General features: G+C 34.7%; 1 protein-coding gene across 6 annotated transcripts in view; it reads right to left on the reverse strand.

Moving 5' to 3' along the window:
- The window catches only part of CTNNA3 (catenin alpha 3), a 1,442,547-nt gene that overhangs the window by 1,102,727 nt on the left and 315,419 nt on the right, over positions 1-24,401 (reverse strand). For all 6 annotated transcript variants that reach the window (XM_019731774.2, XM_074339503.1, XM_019731775.2 and 3 more), the window contains one exon: positions 6,153-6,356. In XM_019731774.2, the coding sequence (XP_019587333.2) occupies positions 6,153-6,356 (204 nt within the window). The remainder of the gene's footprint in view (positions 1-6,152; positions 6,357-24,401) is intronic.

The raw sequence follows: 24,401 nt of genomic DNA on the forward strand, positions 1-24,401 counted from the left end.
GCAGGGATTTCTGAGAACTATATGAGCAATGCCTGACCACTGGGGATTAAAGGACCTTGATTCTTGGGAAAGGATCAGTTGAAACAATCCAGGTGAATGCTGACCTGCCCCACAAATATTAGAATTTTGCTGGAAGGCAAAAGATTAGACAAAAGATTCTCAGTCTTTAGGTTCTCTGGCCTAGAGGATAAAAGCTTCAGGGAATTTCACCTGTGTGCTGCTCTCCTCATGGTCTCTAAGTCTTGCCACTTTAGGATAGCCTCCATTAATTTTTAGTTATTTTTATTTTACACAAATTACCTTATTGCTCTGGCTTTATCTGGTTATACCACCACACACACACACACCCCTTTGTTTAAGTAAAATGGCTGCCAGTTTTTCCTTATTAATTCAGTAATCATGTAGCTTGCATATCTGTAGGATTCTCTCTATTAACTTTTACTTTTAAAAGAGATTAGAACATTACAGCACAAAAGAAAGATCTATGAGTACAGTCCATTCCCTCAACAGAAGAATCTAGATGCCTTTCTCCCCAATGCACACTATACAAAGCCCTCTTAAATCTGAAAGTGGATATTATGTGCCAGATTTATGTAAGTCTAAACTTAGCTTGCTAAGAAAGACTCAGAGTAACTATTTGACAATCAGTCAACCAAGTAACTTAGGGATCCCAAAGCAGCTCAGAAAAATAATAACTGAAATAATAATACTATCTCTTCCAAAACAATTCATAGACTTAAATACCTTCCTAATATCTTGTCCTTACAGTAGGCACAGAAAACAAAGCAAGGAAGAAAAAAAAACATTTTTTTCCCATTTGATCACCATTTATTATTTCTCTCAACTCCTTGATTGTTGTATTTGTTTTTTATTCCTATGTCCCAGCTTTACTATCTGTATCCAGTCTCCTTGATTTTGATAATCCCTTTATATCTTCTTGGATTTTGATCTCATGTTCTAATCTGAGTTTGATTCATCTCTTTGATTTTTGCCATATCTACTAATATACAAACCTACATAGGATACTATTTACTTCTCTTCAGTTGGCTTAAGTTATAAAATCTGATATCTATAAACTGAAAAACATGGTCTCTGAAGTAATCAACCACTCAAAATCCAGCCACTACTGTGGTATAATGGACAAATTCAAGAATATAAAATGTAAAGCATCTGATGCAATAATGCACCCATTCTAATATGCAATCCTTGTCAAAAAAAAAAAAAAAAAAAAGGAAGGAAGAAAAGCAAATAGATTTGGAAGCTGTCTTTACATTTTTAGAATTTTAATTCTAACCTGTCTCTAGTATTCAAAGAGTCACTGCATATAGATCATCCTAACTGCTTTACCTTATCATCATGAGAAATAAGGCTAAAATTATTTCCAAAATGTATTTTTAGAAGAGAAATGGAGGCTTTATATGGAAGAAAAACCCCATAACATATCTTTGTTGGCTTTATTGAATTTTTATAATCCCCCAAGCCAGGGAATGCATTAAACTCAAGACATGTAAATGAAATAGCTCTCTGCATAACAAAAGCCACTTCATTTGATTAGTTACTCACTCAACAAATATATAATGAGAACCAACAATGCGTTTTCACACAAGATACCCAGAGTAGAAAATATTGGGCAAATAAGAGGTCTAGAAATGCAAATTGGTCCCTGAATGCAGCCCAGGCCTGACTCGTTTCTAGCAGCACCATCTCTGCTCAACTGTCTAATATCCCCCTCCAGTAAAGTATGAATCTGAAGGTTAACGTCACCAATAATTCTACATCACCTGAAAATTCTCTTCTGCAAAACATCCAAACTTAAGAACATCAACACAATTTCAATCCATCCCCAGAAAGATATCCATGTCTGCTGCTTCTTAATGGTAAAGCATGACGGCCACTCACCTCCAATTCAATTTTCACCAATTATAGAAACAACTGATTTCCCTTTATGCTTTCTTCATCAGAGGCCTCTCCCTCTGCCCAAACCAAACAAAGAATTCCTTACTTACATTGTAAATCAGAGAAAATGGACTAGACCTAACCAATCCTGTAAGTATGACAAAATCAGCAAAAATATCTTAGAAAAATATACTTCTAAGTTTTAAAAGATAAAAGTTAAACTTTGTCTGATTCTGAATGGTCTTTGGAATATACTTTTCAAAAAGTAAAAATCTTGTTTTGGAATATAGCCAGATGTGGAGCCAAATGCAGATACTGTGGTGAGAAAATTTTGTTTCTGAATATTCACATTGATTTTTTAGAAGTGACTTGTACTTTACAAAATCGGACATTTTAGAACAGGCAGTTTATCATATAAATTTAGTAGATATTTGAAACGCATTTCATTTAGTGTCAGAGAAGCTGTTTCTCAATTACATAGCATATACATAATGCAAAAATTTTGTTATTCTTTCATTTATTCAAAAACACAATTCAGGTTTTTCTAAATACCAGGGATTGTGCCTGGGGCTTCACATAAAACAGTAAATAAAACACATATGTGACTGGCCTGCATGGAGCTTAACGTAAGGGATACTAACTAAAATGGATTTGAACTGTAAGGATTGATGCTTATTCCACAGAAGAGACTAGGGAAAACCGGTATCAGTACATGTCCTGGGCTTTCTTGAGATGTCCATATTCTAATTCCTAGAACCTATGAATATGTCACCTTATATGGCCAAAGGAACTTTGCAGGTACAATTAAGATTAAGAGCACTGAGGTGAGATGATTATCCTGAATAACCTCCGAGGGCCCTATATAATCACATGAATCCTAAAAAGTAGAGAACCTTTCCTGGCTGCAGTCTGAGAAAGGGATGTGAGGACAGAAGCAGGGTCAGAGAAATGTGACATAGCTGGCTTTGAAGATGAAGGGAGAGGGCCATGAGCCAAGGAATGCAGGGAGCCTTTAGAAGCTATCTAGAAAAGGCACACAAAAAATGAATTCTTCCCGACAAATTCCAGAAAAGAATGAAGCCACTTTCATTTTTAACCCAGTGAGACTTGTGTCAGAATTTTCACCTACAAAGCTGTAAATAATTGTGTTATTTAAGCCACTAAGTTTGTGGTAATGTGTTACAGTAGCAATAGAAAACTAAATATATATATATATATATATATATATATATATATATATATATAAAATATTCATAAATATAATATATATAAATATTATACATAATATTTATATATATTTACACATATAAATTTAAAAGTAAAATATTAGGCAAACATACAATCATTGATAGTGTTAAGTGATTATCTTTTTTATCTGTTATAGACCCATGTGGTCTCATTTCCTACTAATTTCTTACTCGTGACAAGACACTGGACTTACTAAACATAGAGCTTCAGTGAAAAAAATTATTGAGACTTGCTGATCTGTTAAGAAAGTAATTTAGACTCAAACTGGAAACGTGAACTGAACCTGTAAAAACATACATAAACTGCATTAATTTCTCACTTCTCTGGACTCAACAGACTTGCAAAATTGGAAGCCTGAGATCCATAGATTTCGATGAGTACTATCCTTGCTTTAAATTTTTATGGGTATCTTTATTGTATTTGAATTATCATCAAGCATTTACTCTATCAACATAGCTCAATTGCAAAAGCTCCTAACTAATCTAGAAAGCACCAGGCCCACCACAGAAGACATGACATTCTTTAAACTAAGAAGTTGAGGACTGGAGTACAGGCGCTATCCTAAAATCTTTAAGTAAACTGAGAAAGATTTGAGTTCAGCTAGTTCCAGGAAAGTACCTTCCCTTTTCATAAAAGCTGATTAAACAGTTATAGAGAAGCATCATTTGCAATATAAACCTACAGTAAAAATAAACCTGGAAATGTCTTCTGATAATTTTACCCCACACTTCTCCACACTGGTTCCTGCTGTTTAATTCCAATATCCACTGGCTCAGTCACATACTAGGATTAGGCCTAAAATTCTTCACTTTTATATGAAAAGGAACTATTACACTGCTTTTGGAGTTTTTTTTTTTCATAATACTATAAATTTGTGGGGTTTTTTTTATTATCAATGAGTTGTACTTACCAATAAAATGTTAATATAATGTATACATAAATGGGCTTCTGATCACGTGGACCACCATCACATAAATTTAGCTACTGCTGCTCTGACCTCTATACCAACATCAGAGCAGATCACCAGACGTTACACACACACGTCTTTCATTCCCTAAAAAAAAAATGTCTTCCTCAAAAAGTATTTAATATTAGGTCCTGGGAGAAAGGAATACATCAATATACTTAGATCACCCAAAGAACAATCTTCCTCACTTTTGTGCTCTTCCTTTCTTATGTTCCTGCTCTGACCATTATTCCTCCCCCATCTTTTCTCCACAGTTATCGAAAAAACATAGTAAACAACTACAAACTAATTACTTCAGGCACATTGTCATTTTAATGTAAAAAACTGAAAAGAAGCAAACAATGAAATCAATTTACCTGTGACCAAATAATAATTACTGAGCACCTGCTCTCTGAAAGGTTCTGTGCTAAGGCCAGAGACACCGTCCCCTCTCTTCTAGAGCTCCTATCTTGTGGAGAAGGCAGACAAATAAACAGAGGAATTCCATCTGGGATGAGAGCTCTAACAGGGGAAAGACCATGAGCGAGAGGGCGAGAGGGACTGCAGGGGGTGTTTGTACTTTTTTGCCAGAAAGGGAGAAGAGAAAACATGGGGGAAGGAAGAAGAAAGACAGTTTCTAGCATAAACAGTAGTGCAACCTATCAATTAAATAACAGAAATATTTGGATTCCTACAATTAAGGCTACTCTTAAAACATTAAAATTAGGATAACATCTGGACAAGCTAAAAGAGCTACTTACTTGTGAACTCGATTCTTTAGATAGTACAAATGAAAAAAATCTCATTCCACTTCACTCTTCTAACACAGAACTTAGCTTGTTTAAAAATATCTAACAGAAGGGTATTAGTAACATAAGTTTTGTGTACTTGACAAATGGGCCTTGAAACTAAACATCAGATTAAATCCTCATTAAGAAAAAGAGCAATAAGACATAGAAAAGAACAAACATATTCTAGTTTATTCCAGTTTCAGAAGCAAGATATGACATTACTAATATGTTCTTCTTATTAACAAAATCTGCTTTACAACTTTGATTTCTTAGCAAGCAAGAGATTGCTGGTCAGGAACCAAAGTCTTCAAATGTTAAAGAGTGTGGAGATACCTCAAATGTGTTGAAGGGTCCTTAAAACTCACTAATTTTAAAACATTTCAATTATTCACATAAATTACTTATACTGAACAATCCAAATTCCTTAGTTTCACACCCAAAAGTTTTATGCTTTGAAACTAACAATTTTCAAAAAAACCTTCACAACCTTTGAATTATTCCACTTAGAATAAGATAGATGAACAAAATATTCCTATCACAAAACTTTCATTCTGTTGAGCTCTATTATTTTAAAGAATTCATGAAAAATATATAGTTAACAATGTCTTCAAGAATTTCTTCTTCATTTTCAAAATGCCACGAAGATTTAAATGTGAGAATAGTGATGGATACCCCAGATGGATATAGATATACATGAAATAAATATATCATATATGAATATATATCGAATGAAACAAAAAGGACCTTGACACATATATTTCTGTGTTTGCCTAAATTTAGACGGCATTTCTAATATTCCTCAGAGATAGCTAAAACTGCAAAATATCTGCAACATAATGTCACATTTTTAAAACGTTAAGAGCTATAGCTCTTCAAAAATGGTCCCTGATCCCTGCAGCATTGAGTTTATCCAATACTATCAAAATTCTAACTTGGATATAAATAACTTCACCTTGAGCAACCTGCCCTTTTCTTTATCTTCTTTTTATCCTTTAAATTGATGTGCAACTCCAGTTTCCTTTCTCCAATCCTGATTCCCTTCTTCAACTAATACTTAACAAAACAATCATATGTAAGTAACCTTCTGGTTGGATTCCATCCCTAGACACTCCTATCTCAGGGCTGTACCCTATGAGCAACCTAAGCAGACCCACTCAGAAAAACAATCCATATAAAAGCATATACTCATTTATAATTTATCACATTTTGTACACAGAAAGAAACTCAGCACATACCCAATGTACGGAACGGGGAGAAAACCAGTTACTTACATTGTTCATGTACTCTGAAAGGAGGTCCTGGAGAGCCTGGCGAATGGCATTGCACTCTGCAATAATCCGCTCCCGATGGAAGTCCCTCGTGCATGAAGAGTCAGCCAACAGAGCAGCCCCACTGATAATGGCTTCAAGACGTTTCTCTAGGGATGGTCTTATTTCCTCCTCAGTCACTGTGAGTGGATCCAAGACAATTAAATTCTAAAGGAAAAACACATTTGGATGGTTAGAACTCCATAGCATTCTATTTTTAAGAAAAATAAATATTATTTTGTTTTCACATTTAGAATTCACATGTGATAATAAGAGAATTGCAGTTTTAGTAACCCACCCAGTTCACACATAATCATATGTAGCAATTATTATTCAGGTGAACGACAAAAATTGTACAATTATGAGCATCCGTTGTAGTATCAGATGGACCTGTATTTAAATTTTGCCTTTCCCACTCACCAATATTGTGTGAGCTAACTCAAGTGTGTTACACACTCTGAGCCTCACCTTCCTGATCTGTAAAGTTGGAATATTAACATTGCCTGTCCATAAAACTATTGTAAGAATGATATGAATGCTTAATACAGTGCTTGGCACATTAACTGCTATTTACAATTGTCACCTTTATATAGAACTGCATTGTTTACATAATATTTTCACATATATAATGAAATCCTGACAATACTATGAAGAGGTGGCCAGCAAAGATATTGTTAAACCACACATTTCAATTGATGATGAGTGAGGCTGAGGCTGTCTTGCCCAAATTCACTGAGCAAATAAATGGTAAAGTTCAGACAAGGACTCAGGTCTTATAATACCTAATTCAACATTATTTTCATTATGCCTCACTAGAGTATAAATAATACACTCCGATTAATTTTAACACTAACATATCAAAAAGAATTCTGAATTGTAATTATTTATTGAAAAAGTAAAACTCGATCTTTCTGTTGATCTATTATAACTTCCACCTATTTCCCCTATTGGTAACTGACATGGTATTTTTAAGGTTTCCATTAGATATAAGTCTTCAAGCAATAGAAGTCAAGATAATCTATAGTCTTTTTCTATAGAAGAAAAAAATAGAGGGTCTAAGGCAGGGGTGTCCAAACTGTGGCCCGTGGACCAACTGCAGCCTGTGATCCATTGTTAATTGGCCCGCAGCAAATTCCAAAAATATATTTAGTTTACTTAAATAAACCAGGTGAGGCAATACGTACTTCACCTCGAGTGAGTGGCCCGGCTGTTTGTGTATTTTACCGCATATGGTCCTTGGTGAAAACCGTTGAAAAAAGTTTGGACACCCCTGCTCTAAGGGGTTCTTTATTAAAATACATCAAGAGAGGAAGCCTTTCCAAGTTTTAGGCATAATGTGGTAATTAGAGAAAAAGTTAGTATCGAATAAAAGTTACCTGAATAACCCTTAACACAAAAATGATACCATATAATAATCTTAAAAATATGTGTATATGTTAAATCTATACACACATATACAAACATGCCCACTGAAAATCATTCATCTCCAGATGAATATAGAATTTATAATTAAATTCTATATATAATACCTAGAGAGAGGTATATGTATATATATATTGTGTATGTGTGTGTATATATAAGCTACATTGATTATTGCACTATATTACATTATGATAAATATTTAGGGATCAAAAGTAGTCAGGATAAAATTTAAAAAGCTGTAACTAGGGCCAAACTAGGGAGAGAATATTATCACAGAAAGAGAAATAGTTTTAAAACAACTAGAAAAAAATTAGTACTGAGTAATGTTCACATATTATATAATGTAAAATATAAACTCTCTTTTAGATGGAAAAAAGCAAGAAAAAATGGAATTAATTTTACAAATGCAAAATTTAACATTTTTGTTATCCAGTGCGTAACATTTTTGATGCAATAATAATCTCAACCATGGGTTTTGCCATCAGTCAAGGATTCATCTACATTTAAATCTAACTCCTTTTTTCACTCGCCATTTTTACCCTACCTTGGCCCACTAATTCAGTAAACATTCTACTGCCATGTTTCATAATAATAATAAACCAATTAAAACCTTTTTTAAAATGTCCCTCCAATGTGATATTGTCATTAAGAAGAGACATTGAAGGCAACAGAATTGTTCTTAGATTGCTCAAATGTAATTAAAAGATGTGATAGAAACAGTTAACATGTCTCCACATTGTGATGACACAAAAAGTTAACTGAATTTCCAATCTGTTTACTTACAAGAATTTCAAGAAGAAACTAGTAATTTCAGATGCTCTCGATGTGATTTTATGTCAGAAAATAGCTTCTATTACAGGATTAAGTTATTCCATTTCCTGCTCTACCGGGTCATTCCTCAAACTATCGCAGCCTTTGGATTTTTACTTGCTTGACATTTAACACTTTTGAAATTCTTTAAGCTCATCTAAACTCAAACCATTGTCTGCTCTGACATCTGATACCCACACACAGGCCTCTTGATCCTTCCTAAAACTACTGTCCTTCTACTCACATCCTTTAAAAGTTTTCACTAACCTTGTCATCAAATGACTAAAAAGGTAAGTTTTTAAAAATAACTTGAATGTTTTATGAAATACCACTGGATGTTTGACCTACTGAAATAAAGAATTATCTCTTCTGACCATCAGTAAAATGATAAAATAGGAGTATTCATACCTCATACCCCCACAGAAACACTGATTTTCACAATGTCACCTGAATGAGAATACTTTCATGGAAGCCTGGGAGTATAGCTGAGAAGTTCCAGCACCCCAGTAGAGCAAAAATGAAAGAATAGGAGCATTGAAGACGATAAGAACACTTTCATTTTACCCATGTCACCCCTCCCCCAAGGCACTATATAGTGCCATATACCAGAAGCAATGTATGACATGAAGTGTTGTCATGATGGGGGATGATTTACAGCACACTTTAAAACACACCTCTCAACCGTAGCTCACATCTGACTGACTGCATCAGACAAGCCGAAACTTGTCACACAGTTACTAAGGTTCATGCACTGCTTCTCCGTATTGAAGATCCCTGCCTTTCTGTTGGATGGCGCTCTGCAGCAGCATTCACTGTATGCTTTGATCACAACAGAAAGGCTCCATGTCACACATCGCTTCTGGTACAGCAATTTCAGTCCAATAAAAACATTACGGTGTGTCCCCATCCACATTATTCACCAGATCTGACAGCATGCAACTTGTGGCTCTTCCCCAGTCAAAATGACCATGAAAGGTAAACATTTTGAATCTTCAAGATATCGAGGCAGCCACGACAGCACAACTAAAGACACTCACGAAAGAGGACTTCCAGAACTGCTTCAGAAAGTGGTGAGAATGATGGGATAAGTATGTTGGAAGTGAGGGGGAGTATTTTGAGGGGGATTAATGGCAATGTGTCTTTTACTGTAATAATTATTTTAATTTAAACATCCGCTGTAGTTTTTTACCACACCTGATATTTGTATATACATATATAGATACATAGCGTGTATATACATATGTATGCATATATATAGTCTTGGCTAGAATTTGGAGAAAAGGGAATCTTTGTGCACTGTTGGTGGGAATGCAAATTGGTATATTATGGAAAATAGTATGGAGTTTCCTCAAAAAATTAAAAATAGAATTACCATATGATCAAGCAACCTCACTTCTGCATATTTATTCACAGGAATTGAAATCATGATGTCAAACAGATACCTGCACTTCCATGTTCACTGCAGCATTATTCATAATAACCAAGATATGGAAATAAGCTAAATGTCCATGAGCAGATGATTGAGAAAGAAAATATAGTACCTACATGCAATGGGATATTGTTCAGCCTTAAAAAAAGAAAAAAAAGCTTGCCATTTCTGACACATGCATGGACTTGGAGGCCGTGATACTAAGGAAATAAGCCAGACACAGAAAAACAAATAATTGTATTGTCTCACTTGTATGTGGAATGTCACACTCATAGAAGTAGAGTGTAGAATAGTAATTTTCAGGGTCTAGTTGGAGAGGGAAATAGGGAGGCGATGGTCAAAGGGTACAAAGTTTCAGTTATGCAAGATGAGTAAGTTCTGGAGATCTACTGTACAGCATAGTACCTCTAGCCAACAATACTGTAATGTATACTTAAATATTTCTAAGAGGGTAGATCTTATGCTGTGTTCTTACCACAAACTACTACTACTACTATTAATAATAATAATAATAATAATAATGGGTGTCAGGGGGAAAATTTGGGTGGTGATGGATATGTTTATGGCCTTGATAGATGGTTTCACAATAGGTCTCACTTATCCACAAAATCATCTAGTTGTATACATTAAATATGTCCAGCTTTTTACATGTCTATCATGCCTCAATAAAGTGGTTTATTTTTTAAAAAAAAAAAGCTCATCTTTAAAAAAAAATTATTATTCTGAACTAATTGGAAATATGTAGAAATATTCTTTCAGTGTGTTTTCATGGCATTAATTCCATGAAAGACAAACAGCAAAATGTTGTATTTTCAGGATTCTACTCTATTGAACATAGAAAAATGTTTTCCTTTTTTTTAGATTCTGCCCAATACACACTTACCTCCCTAAAACTTTGACTGCTGACGGAAAAATACTTTTTGAAAAAAGTAAGAGTCCTAACTTCAATGTCATCTATTTGATTGCTATATTTTAGGAGACAGAATAGCTTAAGGATTAAGAAACGAGGGTATAACCCCTGAGAGCAGTAAGCTTGAGTTTGAATCCTGGCTCAAGCTATGAACAAATTTATCTACTTATATGTTGTTACCATCCTCTGTATTTTCATCTCTTTCAGCATATCTTGTAAATTCTTTGGTTAACGAATTTGATTCCTTATTTTTCTTCATACTACTGCTCAGAATTGAAGACTTTAAATAACTTGCATAAGATCACTCAGCTAGTAAGTAGCAGAAGCAAGATTCTGTCCAAATATATCTGTTTTCAGTTCCATGTTAAAACTATTATGTAATATTGTGTTCATTGTCTTATTTAATCATTATCAACCACTTTGGAGGTATTATAATCATTAATTTATAACTGTGAAAACTGAAGGTGAACAAAATTATGTAACTTGTCTAACAACACTCTTAAAAGAGAAGATTTACGATACTAATCCAATTTTATATAACCTCCAATCCACACACTTTCTACTACTCTGGGGAAACTGAAATGAGACCATCTGGTAAACCTCTCTACTCATTTCTATCTCTCAGTATGCTTTCCATCCATTTTTTTCTTCCCATCTGTCTTCAAGGATGATCTTTCCCTTTCCCTCTCCCTCTCCCTCCAACCTCTAACTTCGTCCTTTTCAACACTAACTTCTCTCTTTGCGCTCTGATCTCAAGCTCCAAGTCCTCTTCAATTGCTTGTTCCTTACATTTTGAGTCCCTCTTCAGAGCCTACTGTGTGCTAGGTGTCATGCTAGGAATTGGTAATGGAATGGAAAACATACCTTCCCTCCTCACAGGGCTCACAGCCTAGAAGAACAGACAATTATTAACCAAATAATTATATAAATATGTAACTGCAATGTGGATACATTTATAAATTTAAAAAATCGAAAGTTAAGTATAAGTTGACCATGCATAACTGGGCAATTGGATGAAGAATCAGGGTAGTTAAAGACAGAGGTGGGGCGGCCGGTTAGCTCGGGGGGTTAGAGCACGGTGCTCTTAACAACAAGGTTTCTGGTTCAATCCCCAAATGGGCCACTGTGAGCTGCCCCCTCCACAACTAGATTGAAACAACTATTTGACTTGGAGCTGATGGGTCCTGGAAAAACACACTTAAATAAATAAAAGTTTAAAACATCAACAACAACAACAACGAAGAGCTACCAGAGAGGTAAGAAAGGTAAGCTCTAGAGAATTCATAGGATCCTCAGGGAGGGTTTTAAATTTCCACAAAACATAGAATTGAAAGTTTGGAGGTCATCTTATCCAGATCTCATCTGGTCAACTTAAATAGGCATCAGAGTTAGAATTACGCTTATGTGGCACTTAGAGCAGGAAGCAGAATGCTGTGAAAGCTGTAAACAAGCTAAAGGAAAAAGATGGATTTAACCCCAAAATTAATGTAGTTAAAGCACCCAATCTGAACTTAAATAGGACACAGAAAACTGCCTGAAACGCAGGGAAGCGGTCTGTGCAACCAGAAGGAGAATATATATTGTATTTATTTATAGAAGTATAGCAAAGTCAGACCCTGCAAAAGAATGATTAAATTGTAAAATCATTGGCACACTCATAGATATTTTAAAATATAAAATATGTATATGACCCATGGAATGAGAATGTGATAACTAACCCAAATAATGATACAGAGAATGACTAAAAATGCATTAAATCTTTTAATGGAGTAGTTGTAGTTTAAATCATCATGGCTGATCGTTATTCTATTTCATTGCAGCCTAAAGCCTATCTTTCAGGAAAGAACTTATAAAGTAAAGGTTATTTTAGTCAATATGAGTTATGGTGAAAGAAAATACTGTGACCTTGAGAAACACAGAAATAAATGTTAACTTTTCAGAAGACTGAGATCATGGCTCTATATGTATTTGAAAGTGAATGATGTGAGGTGAATTTTTATCAAATAAATTGGAAATATTGCCATAGTGTATTATTGAATAAAATAACAAAAGTTGCAGAATGACATGTACAGTGACATCATATATATTTTTTAAAAAGCACACAAAAATACTTTAGATTTTTCTCTGCACATGTATAAGTATATAAGACACTAGGGAAAGGTCTGAAAGAAAACTGTGAATGCCATAACAGTTGTCATCTCTGAAAAGAACCCAGATTAGGGTCATTGTCAAAGTTTCAATATTTTTTGGTTCTAGACTAACTGTGTATTACTTATGAAACTACAAGCAATTTAAAAATTATTCTTAATTTTTTTTAAAAACACGACAATTATTAATCTAAGATTTATTGTTCCTTTAGATTCTAGATATGAATCAATTAATTATTTTGGATCATAATAGAGAAAATAATGCTTCCATTATTTACTAGAATAAAATATGATATTAAGTTTTCATATTAATTAGTTTGAAGGATTTTAATTTTGTTATGTTGGATTTCATCATTACAAATATGTTTAGCTAATATATGGCTTTTTAAAAATAAAGGCCTATGCCCTCATAGTAACAGGGCTCTCTTTTTCAGTAGTGGAGCTTGGGAATCAGAAAACCTAAATATGAATCCTAGCCTCGCTCACATAGAGAAAGTGGTTTAAACTGTGCAAGTCTTTATTTCATACCTTGTAGAATGGGGAAAATAAAACCTACACCCATCATGTAGGATTTTAGTTAATGTAGTTTTATAACGTATTTTAATATCTGGTGGGGTAGGCCTTACCTCATAGTTTCCTTGCTAATACTACTTTTACCTTTATATGTACTACCATCTATTCCTGATGAACAAAGCCACAGAGCTCTGTGAAGGAAGCTACACTTCCTAAAACAGAATACTCTATACACCACACAGATGTGTATCAGATAGGCATCCATCATACAAATATTTATTAATCATCCAATATATTCCAGATTCTGAGCAAAGCTTTGGCCGTGCATGGCCAGGACATGTAGGAAGTTATAAAAAAAATTTTAAACAAGCTAAAGCATAAAATCAATTTGGTTGGGAAAAGATTTCTGTATTTTAATAAACATGATGTAGTAAATCCTATTTATCATTCACACACTCCATATTGTATGATGAGATTGATCAGATTTACATCCAAAACACTAAAAATCTCACACCTCTTCTCTAAAGTGAAATTGCCTATCCAAAGAGATGTAGCTATGATTATAATCAAGTACTAACATTCGTTACAAAAACACACGCTATGCCTCAAGCTGGAAGCAGCAAAAATAATAGCCACATAGCACAGATGAGTTTCTCAAACAACTACAATATCAATCTTTAGAGCGAGGGATAAAAATGGAACAAAATTTTTCCTTATGATTACCAACAGAAAACGCCACTGAGAGAACTCACAGACTCTCCTTTGTCTAGTATTTCCCTTATTTTAATGCATTTCCACCTAATCTAAGGAATGGAAGCTTTAGGTATAAAAAACGTAAAAGAGGGCAAAATGTGAGCAATAATTATAAATTAGCAAGATGATCAACACATGATATACTACTTTGGTAAATTAGTGTAATTTACACATACACAGTTCACTACATATTCAGCTGCATTGTCAAAATGTACATAACTCACATTCTGCCATACATTAATTAATATATCAGCAAAATAGAAAATATTTTTAGAAACACATTCAATATGCTTATAAAATAAATTAGACATACAGATTCACTTAATTTTTTTTCTCTGCATAATGGATATAGACCACTTAAATAGCCCAGTAAGTACTGTAATAGTTGTCTCACCAGAACACCAATAAAAATTTTAATCATCTAAATTATTTCATCTGAGATAGTAACCTCTTCTGTCAGAGTTCAGCAATTTGATCATAACACCACATCACTAATTGTTTGCTTCCATTTTTATCTGGTTACATCAAAAATGAAATAAACTGGGAGATGAGGGTAAAGGGGATCAAATATATGGTGATGGAAGGAGAACTGACTCTGGGTGGTGAACACACAATGTGATTTATAGATGACATAATACAGAATTGTACACTTGAAATCTATGCAACTTTACTAACAATTGTCACCTCAATAAACTTTAATTTAAAAAAAATGAAATAAACTTTCAAGGATTCTTCTATTTTCAGAAACTCTGTTTAAAAGAATTGTAACATAAATACTCCAAGAAGCTCTTGATTTTGTCATAATATTAAATATAATACTCAATGAATCTTAGTATATATATAAGTATATACATATATACTATACATATATATGTATATATGTATAATGTATATATGTATATATACATATATACATATATATACATATATACATATATACATATATACATATATATATATATATATATATATATATATATATATATATATATTCTTACCAGAATATCACTAACTGAGGCAGTATATTTTAATGAAGGAGCAAGTTAAGTGTTTGTTATTGATTATCTATTTGAAAATATGTTTACATGTTTGCTTTATCTCTGCTCATGATTTGTTTTTAAACCATGTATAAAAAATCTGAAAATATATAAGCATGATGATTAATTTATTCTTGCTAAAATGAACTTAGAAACAATAATTTTTATACACAATAATGTCATCAATAAAAATATAGCATCTGCTCCAATATTTTTAAGTAGAGTTAATTCTTCTTAATTCTCTCATTATTGTAATGTGTGTCCTACCTTCTAGGTCCATGTGTTTTACTGATTGCAAACCTAATTGAATACAAATATGCAAAATTTAAACAAATGTTTGAACAATTCCCACCATTTCAAGGTTTATCCCAGTGCTACACCTCTGGAGTTCTCCTAGAAAACAACTCATTGACAAAGAGAAGAAGAGGTACAAATGGGACAATTGGAAAAAATAATCCTATTTGTGCTCTGTTTCTATTTGAGTGTGCCTTCACTTCTGTCTATAATTATGTTTGTTGGGAGAAATAGCAGGTTAAGTGAAAGCCCTGGGTTCATAGGAGAACTGTACATAATAGAGCACAGAAAAAAATGTGGTACAGCCATACCTAATAACTGTAAAACTCTCACAGTCATGTCTGCCCTTGAAAAATGATAAGTGAAAACATGACTGCTAGGTGCTGACAATTTCTTAATAACAGCATCCTTCAGATACTCTTAATGTGGTCCCCAGCTCCTTCCTCATGTTCCCTAGAGCACTGCTCTTCAAAGACTGTAGAGATGACATTCTGAATATTCTGAAGTTATAACCAACAAAGATATTCTTGACATGGAAAGAGTTAAGAATCTGCTCTTTTCCTGGAGTTGAATACATAGTTAAATATAAATCAATTCAAATGTTTTTAAGTAATTTTCTAGTTAACTGGGGCTAAATAAAAAAAATTTTTCTCTAGTCATTGTGATTGAAAATCTATATTTATAATGTATTCACCCACAAGTGACACAAAATAATCATTTTAAATTCTTCATAGTGATCATAGTCTTGATAAAAAAGTTGGGATGAAACTATATTGACTCACATGTATACTCTAGAGTGCTGTCCAACAGAACTTTCTGTGATGAAAATTTTCTGTATCTACAATGGCCAATACAGTAGCCACGTACTACATGTAACTATTAAATTCTTAAAGTGTGGCTAATGCAACTAAGGAACTGAATTTTCAGTTTTCCTTAATTGTGATTTATTTCATCTTAAATTCAAATAGCTACATGTGACAATTGGCTACTATATTGGACATCACAGCTCTAGAAATTGCTTTTCATTTTATTTTCCATGATATAAGATTCTTCTGTTATGATAGCCTCTTAGCTGGGTTTCACTAGATAAAAGATAGTGATACAATGATCACCCCAATAAACTTCAATTACAATATATATATATATACTGCAGGGGGAAGAAATCAGTACTTCTGTATTGTCATTTGTTGCTTAGAACAACTCCCCCCACAACATAAAACCACCCTGGGTGTCTATATTTATATCTACACCAAAAGTGGTTGACTGAGATTAAAAGCACTATTCCCTAATCTGGTGAGTATCTTTGGAGAGAGTACTGGAGGTGGATAGAATTTTATATACTGTTGTCAGTCATTAAGGCTTTACTTTGTCAGGTCCTTTCCCTGATGGCTAGTTGGAAATAAGTTAGTTAAAGTAAAAGAGAAAGAGGCAGCTCCAGAAAATATGTATCACTGTATGGAAGGGCAAGCAGCAAGACTTTGGAGGCAAGGTTAAAGATACTGGGTATCAGCGGGAGGAAAGGGACTAGATACCCTGAGATAAAAGAAGTATGAAAGGGGAGATGGGAAGGACCATCAAAGACAATATTAACCTACTCCATAATTTAAACCATTATATTCCATTTTACATCCTTCTCTTTTTTTCATTCCAGAAGGATATTGCTGGTGCTGTTCATAATAGGATGTAGATGTGTATTTGGAAAAATCAGTTTCTGGCTTCAAGTCCTTTCCAAATTAAAAATACCTGTAGAAAATAATCAACTGATGATGCATTTACCACTGTTCAGATATCTTTGCTTTACTAGTTACATAATAATACCGTGTTTCCCTGAAAATAAGACCAGGTCTTATATTAATTTTTACTCCAAAAGTCGCACTAGGGCATATGTTCCTCCTGAAAAATCATGCTAGGGCTTATTTTCCGGTTAGGTCTTATTTTAGGGGAAACACGGTATACTCAAAAGTTGGTTAGAAAAATGTTACACCAAAATCATTCCTTCCACTAGTCTTTGATCGTTTGGAAATTTTACCAAAGAGTCTTCCTTTTTCCCTTGGTGCGTAATCAATCTGATTTTGATTTTTCATTCTATTAAGGAATAAGAAATGTAAAACACAAGAAGGAGAGAAGGAGAAAGGGAGGAGGAGATGCAAAGAAGGTAAAGGGGAAAGGAAAATAAGGAAAGGGAGGTTAAGGAGGGGACTGAGAGGAAAGGAGAGGGAGGAAGGAGGAAACAGAAAAGCAGAGGAAGTGAGAAGAAAGAAAGAGAAGGTGAAGCAGCAGTTTGTTAAAAGCTCTGTGTCATGCACATTGAAATGTGCACTAAGAAACCAATGTGATGCGGTGTTTAATGATTCAGCAGAACTCGTAGGTGATAAGGGAATGATTATAAAAGTACTTGACAATTCAGCCAAAAAAAACCCAGCTTTCATCACTATAAAAGATTTTAAAAAGCTACTGGGTTTTTATATTTTTATAACCTGCAGGTGTTTAACACATCCCTTTCTGACAGAATATTCTCATAGCTTTGGTAAACGGGATGCAGAACAACATTAAAAATAAAATTAATGTTAAAAGAATGCATCTATATAACCAGAGGGTTTTTCAGTTAAATGTTGATTTTATGCAGTGTGATATGCTATTAAAGAACATAAATTATATACTTTATATTTATCAATTCATAATGCCAAGAAGGAAAATTCCATCACTGTACTCCATTTCAGACTTTTCTAATCAGGATGCCATAAAACACTAGTTTACCTTTATGACTGCCAAGCAAAATTATGGTAAGAACTCTTTGTCCCTGTTTCTTGCCTGCAAAGGAAAAAATAATTGGATATGAAGGCCAAAATCAGTGCTAGAAGGAAGTGCCTCTTCTAGAGAGAAACTAGCAGGGATGCATATCAGCATAGCTAATGGGAGAGAAATATCTCCCAAATATGGAGAGAAATATCTCCATAGCTAATGGGAGAAAAAAATTAGGTGCCAATGAAACCTAATTTAAGTAAGAATAAACAAGATTGTTCCTCTGTAGTCGGGATGAGAAATTATTAAATTTAAAGGGTTTTCAATTTAAGTTAATTTTGGCTGTGCTTGCTATTTCCGTATTTGAAGATCTGGTAGAAAAAAAAAGCATGTGGACATTTCAAAATATCCTCAGGAATTACATGAACCAGGAATGCAAATAAAAACCACAATGAGATACCACCTCACTCCTGTCAGAACGTCTAACATCAATAAATCAACAAACAAGTGTTAGAGAGGAAGCAGAGAAAAGGGAACCTTCGTGCACTGTTGGTGGGATTGCAGATCTGTACAGCCACTATGGAAAATAGTATGGAGGTTCCTCAAAAAATTGAAAATGGAACTAACTTATGACCCAGAAATTCCACTCCCATGTATCCAAAGAAATCCAAAACACTAATTTGAAAAAAATATATGTACCCCTATGTTTATTGCAGCGCTATTCACAATAGCCAAGATATAGAAACAACCAAAATGCCCATTGATAGATTATTGGATAAAGAAGCTGTGGTATATTTATACAATGTACTTGGCCATAAAAAGAATGAAATCTTACCATTTGCAACAACATGGATGGATGGACCTAGAGAATACAACGCTAAGTGAAATAAGTCAGACTGAGAAAGACAAATACCATATGATATCACTTGTATGTGGAATCTAAAGAACAGAATAGCAAACAAAACAGAAATAGACTCAGAGATATAGGAAAAAGAACTGATGGTTGCTAGATGGCAGGGGGGTGAGAATGGGAGAGAAGGTGAAGGGATTAGAAAGTACAAATTAGTAGTCACAATATAGTCATGGGGATATGAAATATAGTATAGGGAATATAATCAATAATGTTGTAAAGATTATGTAGGGTTCCAGATGGGCCCTGGACTTATGAGGGAGCTTATTCATGGACTGCGTAGATGCCTGACCACTGTGCTGTACACCTGAAGCTGAAGTAGAATAATATTGAATGTCAAGTATATATATATATATATATATATATATATATATATAGTCACGGGATGTGAAATACAGCATAGGGAATATAGTCAGTGGTATAGTAACAGCTATATACGATGTCAGGGGGGTGACAAATTGGGGGGATTATCACTTTGTGAGGGATGTAAACATCTAAATATTACATTGCTTTGTACACCTGAAAGTAATAAAGAAAAACAAAAATAACCACAGTGATATATCACCACACACAAACGTAAAGGCTGAAATTTAAAAACTGACAGTATCAAATGTTGAGATGTGGAGCAACTAGACATCTCATACACTGCTGGTGGGAGTAAAACTTGGTACAATCACTTTGTAAAACTGGCAGCATCTACTAAAGTGTAATACACACATATGCTATGACCTAGCAATTTCACTAAGTATATAACCAACAGAAATAAATATGTACACATGTGCATCAAAAGACACGTAAGAGAATGTTCATAGAAATACTTTTTATAATATACTAAAACTGGAAATTACCCAAATGTCTGTCAAAATTAAAAAAGTAAAAACAAAGAAAGGAAGGAAGGAAGGAAGGAAGGAAGGAAGGAAGGAAGGAAGGAAGGAAGGAAGGAAGGAAAGGAAAGGAAATTGGAACTCTTTCTGTTGAGGAAGAGTAGAGCATCCTACATCCCAATTTAACGGGACTTTCAAAGTAAGGCTAGGCAATTTGATGCTCCCCCAAGGAAGCACAAAATTCCTTCCGAGGCAGGATCTTTAGTTGATAGAGCACCTGCATCAGCTCTGAAAGTCATTCCCTACATAGGTGGTTCTGAGGAGGCTCTCTGGTAAATTGTTGCCTGTTTGCTAGCGGTAAGGCGACCTCCATCTCTAAATCCATCAAGTGAGGATCAGTGAATGGAGGCCTGCAGCCTGTCAGCACTCTCATGCCTTCCCCAGATCTAGCCACTCCTGCTGTTTCATGAACCCAAAGACGCCCAAAGGTCACATACCAGGTAGATAATAGTGCTCAGTCTATCGCCTTTCCTTATTAATCTCTCCAAGTCCAAAAGAGGGTCATGTATACCCTTTTCATTTACCTTTTCAATGACAGCTCTAATACAAACATCATCCACATTACACCTAATTACAAATATTTGAAGCCCTATGTTTAAATTAGGAATATACAGACTTAGAAATTCTTTAATATTAGAAAATGTCAAATAAAACAGTCTATTCTCACTGTCTTCAGTATAATGTCTCAGTACAATGTGTCTCATCTATTTTTCCATCAGGAAGTCAATTGACCGCAACTGATGCTCTCTCAGTCTCTGGGTCACTCATCCAACGGCTTTATCTATTTATACTGCCTCATCCAACACCAGAATTCCACCTGCGCCTCTGGCCTTCCTCTGTCTCTGGAAGGCTGACCTCATATACTAGCCTAATAGTCACATGACTACAACAGTAATGTGAGAAGACAAATATGGTCAGACTCATTCTAGGCATTGAAGAAGCTGCTTTGCCTATTAGAAACAGCATGGTTTCCATGTGAAACAAATGAGATTAATCTACTGCCCATGAAGCAACTAGCCTTCTTCAAAACTCATGGCTACTGACAGGCAGCTTAACAAATATAACCGCAGGCAGCTGCATGACAGATCCATGCGTCTGTGCTGTATAGATTTGCTCTGGCTGCTTTTCCATCTGCAGGACATGACATATGCTATTTGATTGGCTTATAGCAGGCTTGGAGAAGAGTCAGAGAGAGTGTTGGCAGGCACCACATGTCTATTCATTGCTTTTCATTTTTCCCTTTGCTCTGGGGCTTTTGGTCTTTGTTCTTTTGGATCCTGCCTGCTGTATTATTCATTTAACTTCAAGTGGTCATTTGTGGCTAACAGAGCTGGGATTTTGTGAACATAAAACTTGCGCTTAGTCCACACTGCTTAGATGTCAGTCACCAACCTAACAGGTTTCACATTAATTGCAATTCTATCTTAGATTTCACATGTTAAACGTGATCTGGGATCAGGTAATGGGAACTAAGCAGAGTGTAAAACAATCTGAAAGTAGCCCAAAGATTTAGGCAGGAGCACTTACATAATGTGAGGTCTCAGTGCAAAATGGAAACGCAAGGCTCCTTGTTCAAAATGTATTCAGAATTTTAAAACAGCTAATTCAGATAATGGAACCAAACATGAAACCCTTCTTATCATGGGGCTCTAGTCACAAGTTGTATACCCATGAAGACTGCCCCAGATTTGTAGAAGAAAACGTGAGATATTTTTGCCATTCTTTTAACCATGGAGTGTATACTGATTATAAAAACTATTACCTTGGCAATATTTACTTCACAATCAATAGTATCTTCAACAAAAACTAATTTAGAATTTAAAAAATACTACTGTTGTTTATTTTACTAACTATTCTCAGAAAACAAGCTTTGAAATTTTACTTATAGCATGAAGTTCAATGAGGTTTCAAAATGTAATTGCCTGCCAGCTCTCTTGCCTTTTAAATCTGTAAATACTAAAATGTGGAAAAAAAAAAAGCTTGTAAATGATAGCTCCACGGCTAGAGGTAGGCAACCCTAATCTCAACCTTGGCAGTGAACACTTGCCACTAATAAAAGCTATCGGCAACTCATAGACTACTTTACTTTTCATGATTTCAGCTTATTCTCAGGACATTTCTCAAATAAGCACCATTCCATTTTACACAGTGCTTCATCCAACAGACCATGCTAGACAGTTTGTTGCATGTGGCAGAAATTAAGTGACATCATTGACAACTTTACGAAGTAAATATAACCTTCCAAACACTGGAAACCACAGGTACAAGGGGTGGAGCTAGGGAGACCTGCAGGTGCAGTGGGGGGAAGGGGGGGAGGGGTCTGAATGGTGCAGGTCCCAAAGTGGGGATCCAGGTGAGGAGCGGGCAGAGGCTCAAAACAGGTTATGTCACCGAAAGAGGCTGCTCTGAAGCTCCCTGTGAACCAGGGACTATTACAAGAGGAACGGTCTGATGGCTAACGTGTTGGTCACCTCTGCCACTCCAGAGCTGCGGCACCTGCCACTCTCTTCCCTTCCCATTTCAACTGCCCTAGCTTTAGTTATTATTACCTCTTACTAGGAATATTACAAAAATCTCTTGACTCTTCTTGCCTCTACCCATCTAACCCTGCAAAATAATTTGCACATCATGACTAATTAATCTTCTCACAACATCTATTTGATTTTCTCCCTTCCCTAATCAAACATTTCTCACTTGATAAAGTCAAAATTTCTTAGCTTGACATACGATATGGTTCCTCCAAATGTGGTGTTCAAGGCAGATCGTCTACCATTCTCCTGCTGTAAACAGTACAGTACAGTGATTAGCAGCGTTGGCTGGGAATTCCAATCTCATTAATGCAAAAAAGGAACAATATTAGCCCTCTCTTTAAAAAAGGAAAATATGAATTTAGGAATATGATTTTCCTAAGAAAGAAACAAGCTTTTATTAAAAGGAAATTGTAAGGCAAATCTCTTAGACCTGAAAGTACTTTTTTTCTCCAGATAAGTACTGGGAAACGTCTTAATTGCAGCTAACATAGTAAGAAACCTAGGTTTTTAAGCTCTTGAACTGAACAAAGTAGGTCGATTGATTAATCAATCTGACATGATAGTCCCAAGTACAACTAACTTCAATTCTGTTCTGCTATTCTTCCTTAAGGGTGTGGTCAAGTTGGAGTTTTTCTGCCCGTCCTTGTAAAAAGACAAAAACTCTCTTGCCGGTAAATCATCTTATTAGAGAATCCCCATATACCTACCCAAATTGGAAATCTTTAGTTTTGTTCAGGCATTGAAGTTTATGCAACTTCTTTTAGATAACTGAAAAGTCATTAAATATCATATCACACTTCTCCTCATACTTCAAGACCCAGCCAGCTCTGTTCCCTTTCCCGAAAGCCTTCCCTGATCACTTCTTTCTAGATTATAAGAGACTGGAGAACAGAGCCTGGAATGTTTCTGATTCAACAAACATTTAGAGGACAGGTACTGTGCTACAAATTTATCCCTCAGTTACATACATGCTTATATATATACAGAGACCACCTCTGGAATAATACACAAAGAATAAGTTTAAAGTGCTTTTTCCTGCGGAAAAAGTAAAAATGACTACAAATCTAAAAAAAGAAAAACTAATTTCTCTGGGGCAAAAAGGGAAAGAGACTGCCTCTACCATTTTCTTTCATCATTTACTTTAGAAAACTTGTTGTAATTTTTTTCTCTGTCCCTTTGAAATGTATTTAAATCTTTTTAAAAGCCAGATGAGCATTTTGCCAGCTTTTCAACCCAGGAGTGTCTTTCTCAAGGACCTGGGAAACATCTGTTTGAAATATAATCATCAAAGATGATAGTACTCTTATCTCCAAGTTTCTGTGGGAGGGTTGGAGCCTAACTTCTGTGGGTACCTGGAATCAAGTTACAAACCTACTCCTGTCACAAAGATATAAGAAGTTTAATTTTCCTATGAATAAAGGCAATTAGCTAACACAGATTGCCATTCCAATTACCAACTTAATTTAAGATGACTTTATGCAAATAGTACTGTCAAGTCCTCTTATTTGAGAATTAGTTATTGCTTATCTTGAGCACATGTTTGTAATAGAGTTTATCTGCTTAGCTATATAAAATGGTGAGATTTTTTCTGTACCTGCAATCTCTTCAGCAGATTGCCTGTGATTCACATCACATTCTGGTTTAATGTTTACTCAATAATAAAACTTTTCTTTCTCTTCTACCTTTGTGAAGAGATTTTCTGGGTTGGCAGGAAATGCTGTTTTTAATTTTATTTCCCCAAAACTTACAAGAGATCATTGGATCATTTAAATTTGTAAATGTGCACATATATTAACTTCTCAATAAAAATGAAAAGAATAAATTAAGAGAA

Source organism: Rhinolophus sinicus, linkage group LG07, assembly GCF_036562045.2.
Source record: "Rhinolophus sinicus isolate RSC01 linkage group LG07, ASM3656204v1, whole genome shotgun sequence".
In the NCBI taxonomy this organism is placed as follows: Eukaryota; Metazoa; Chordata; class Mammalia; order Chiroptera; family Rhinolophidae; genus Rhinolophus; species Rhinolophus sinicus.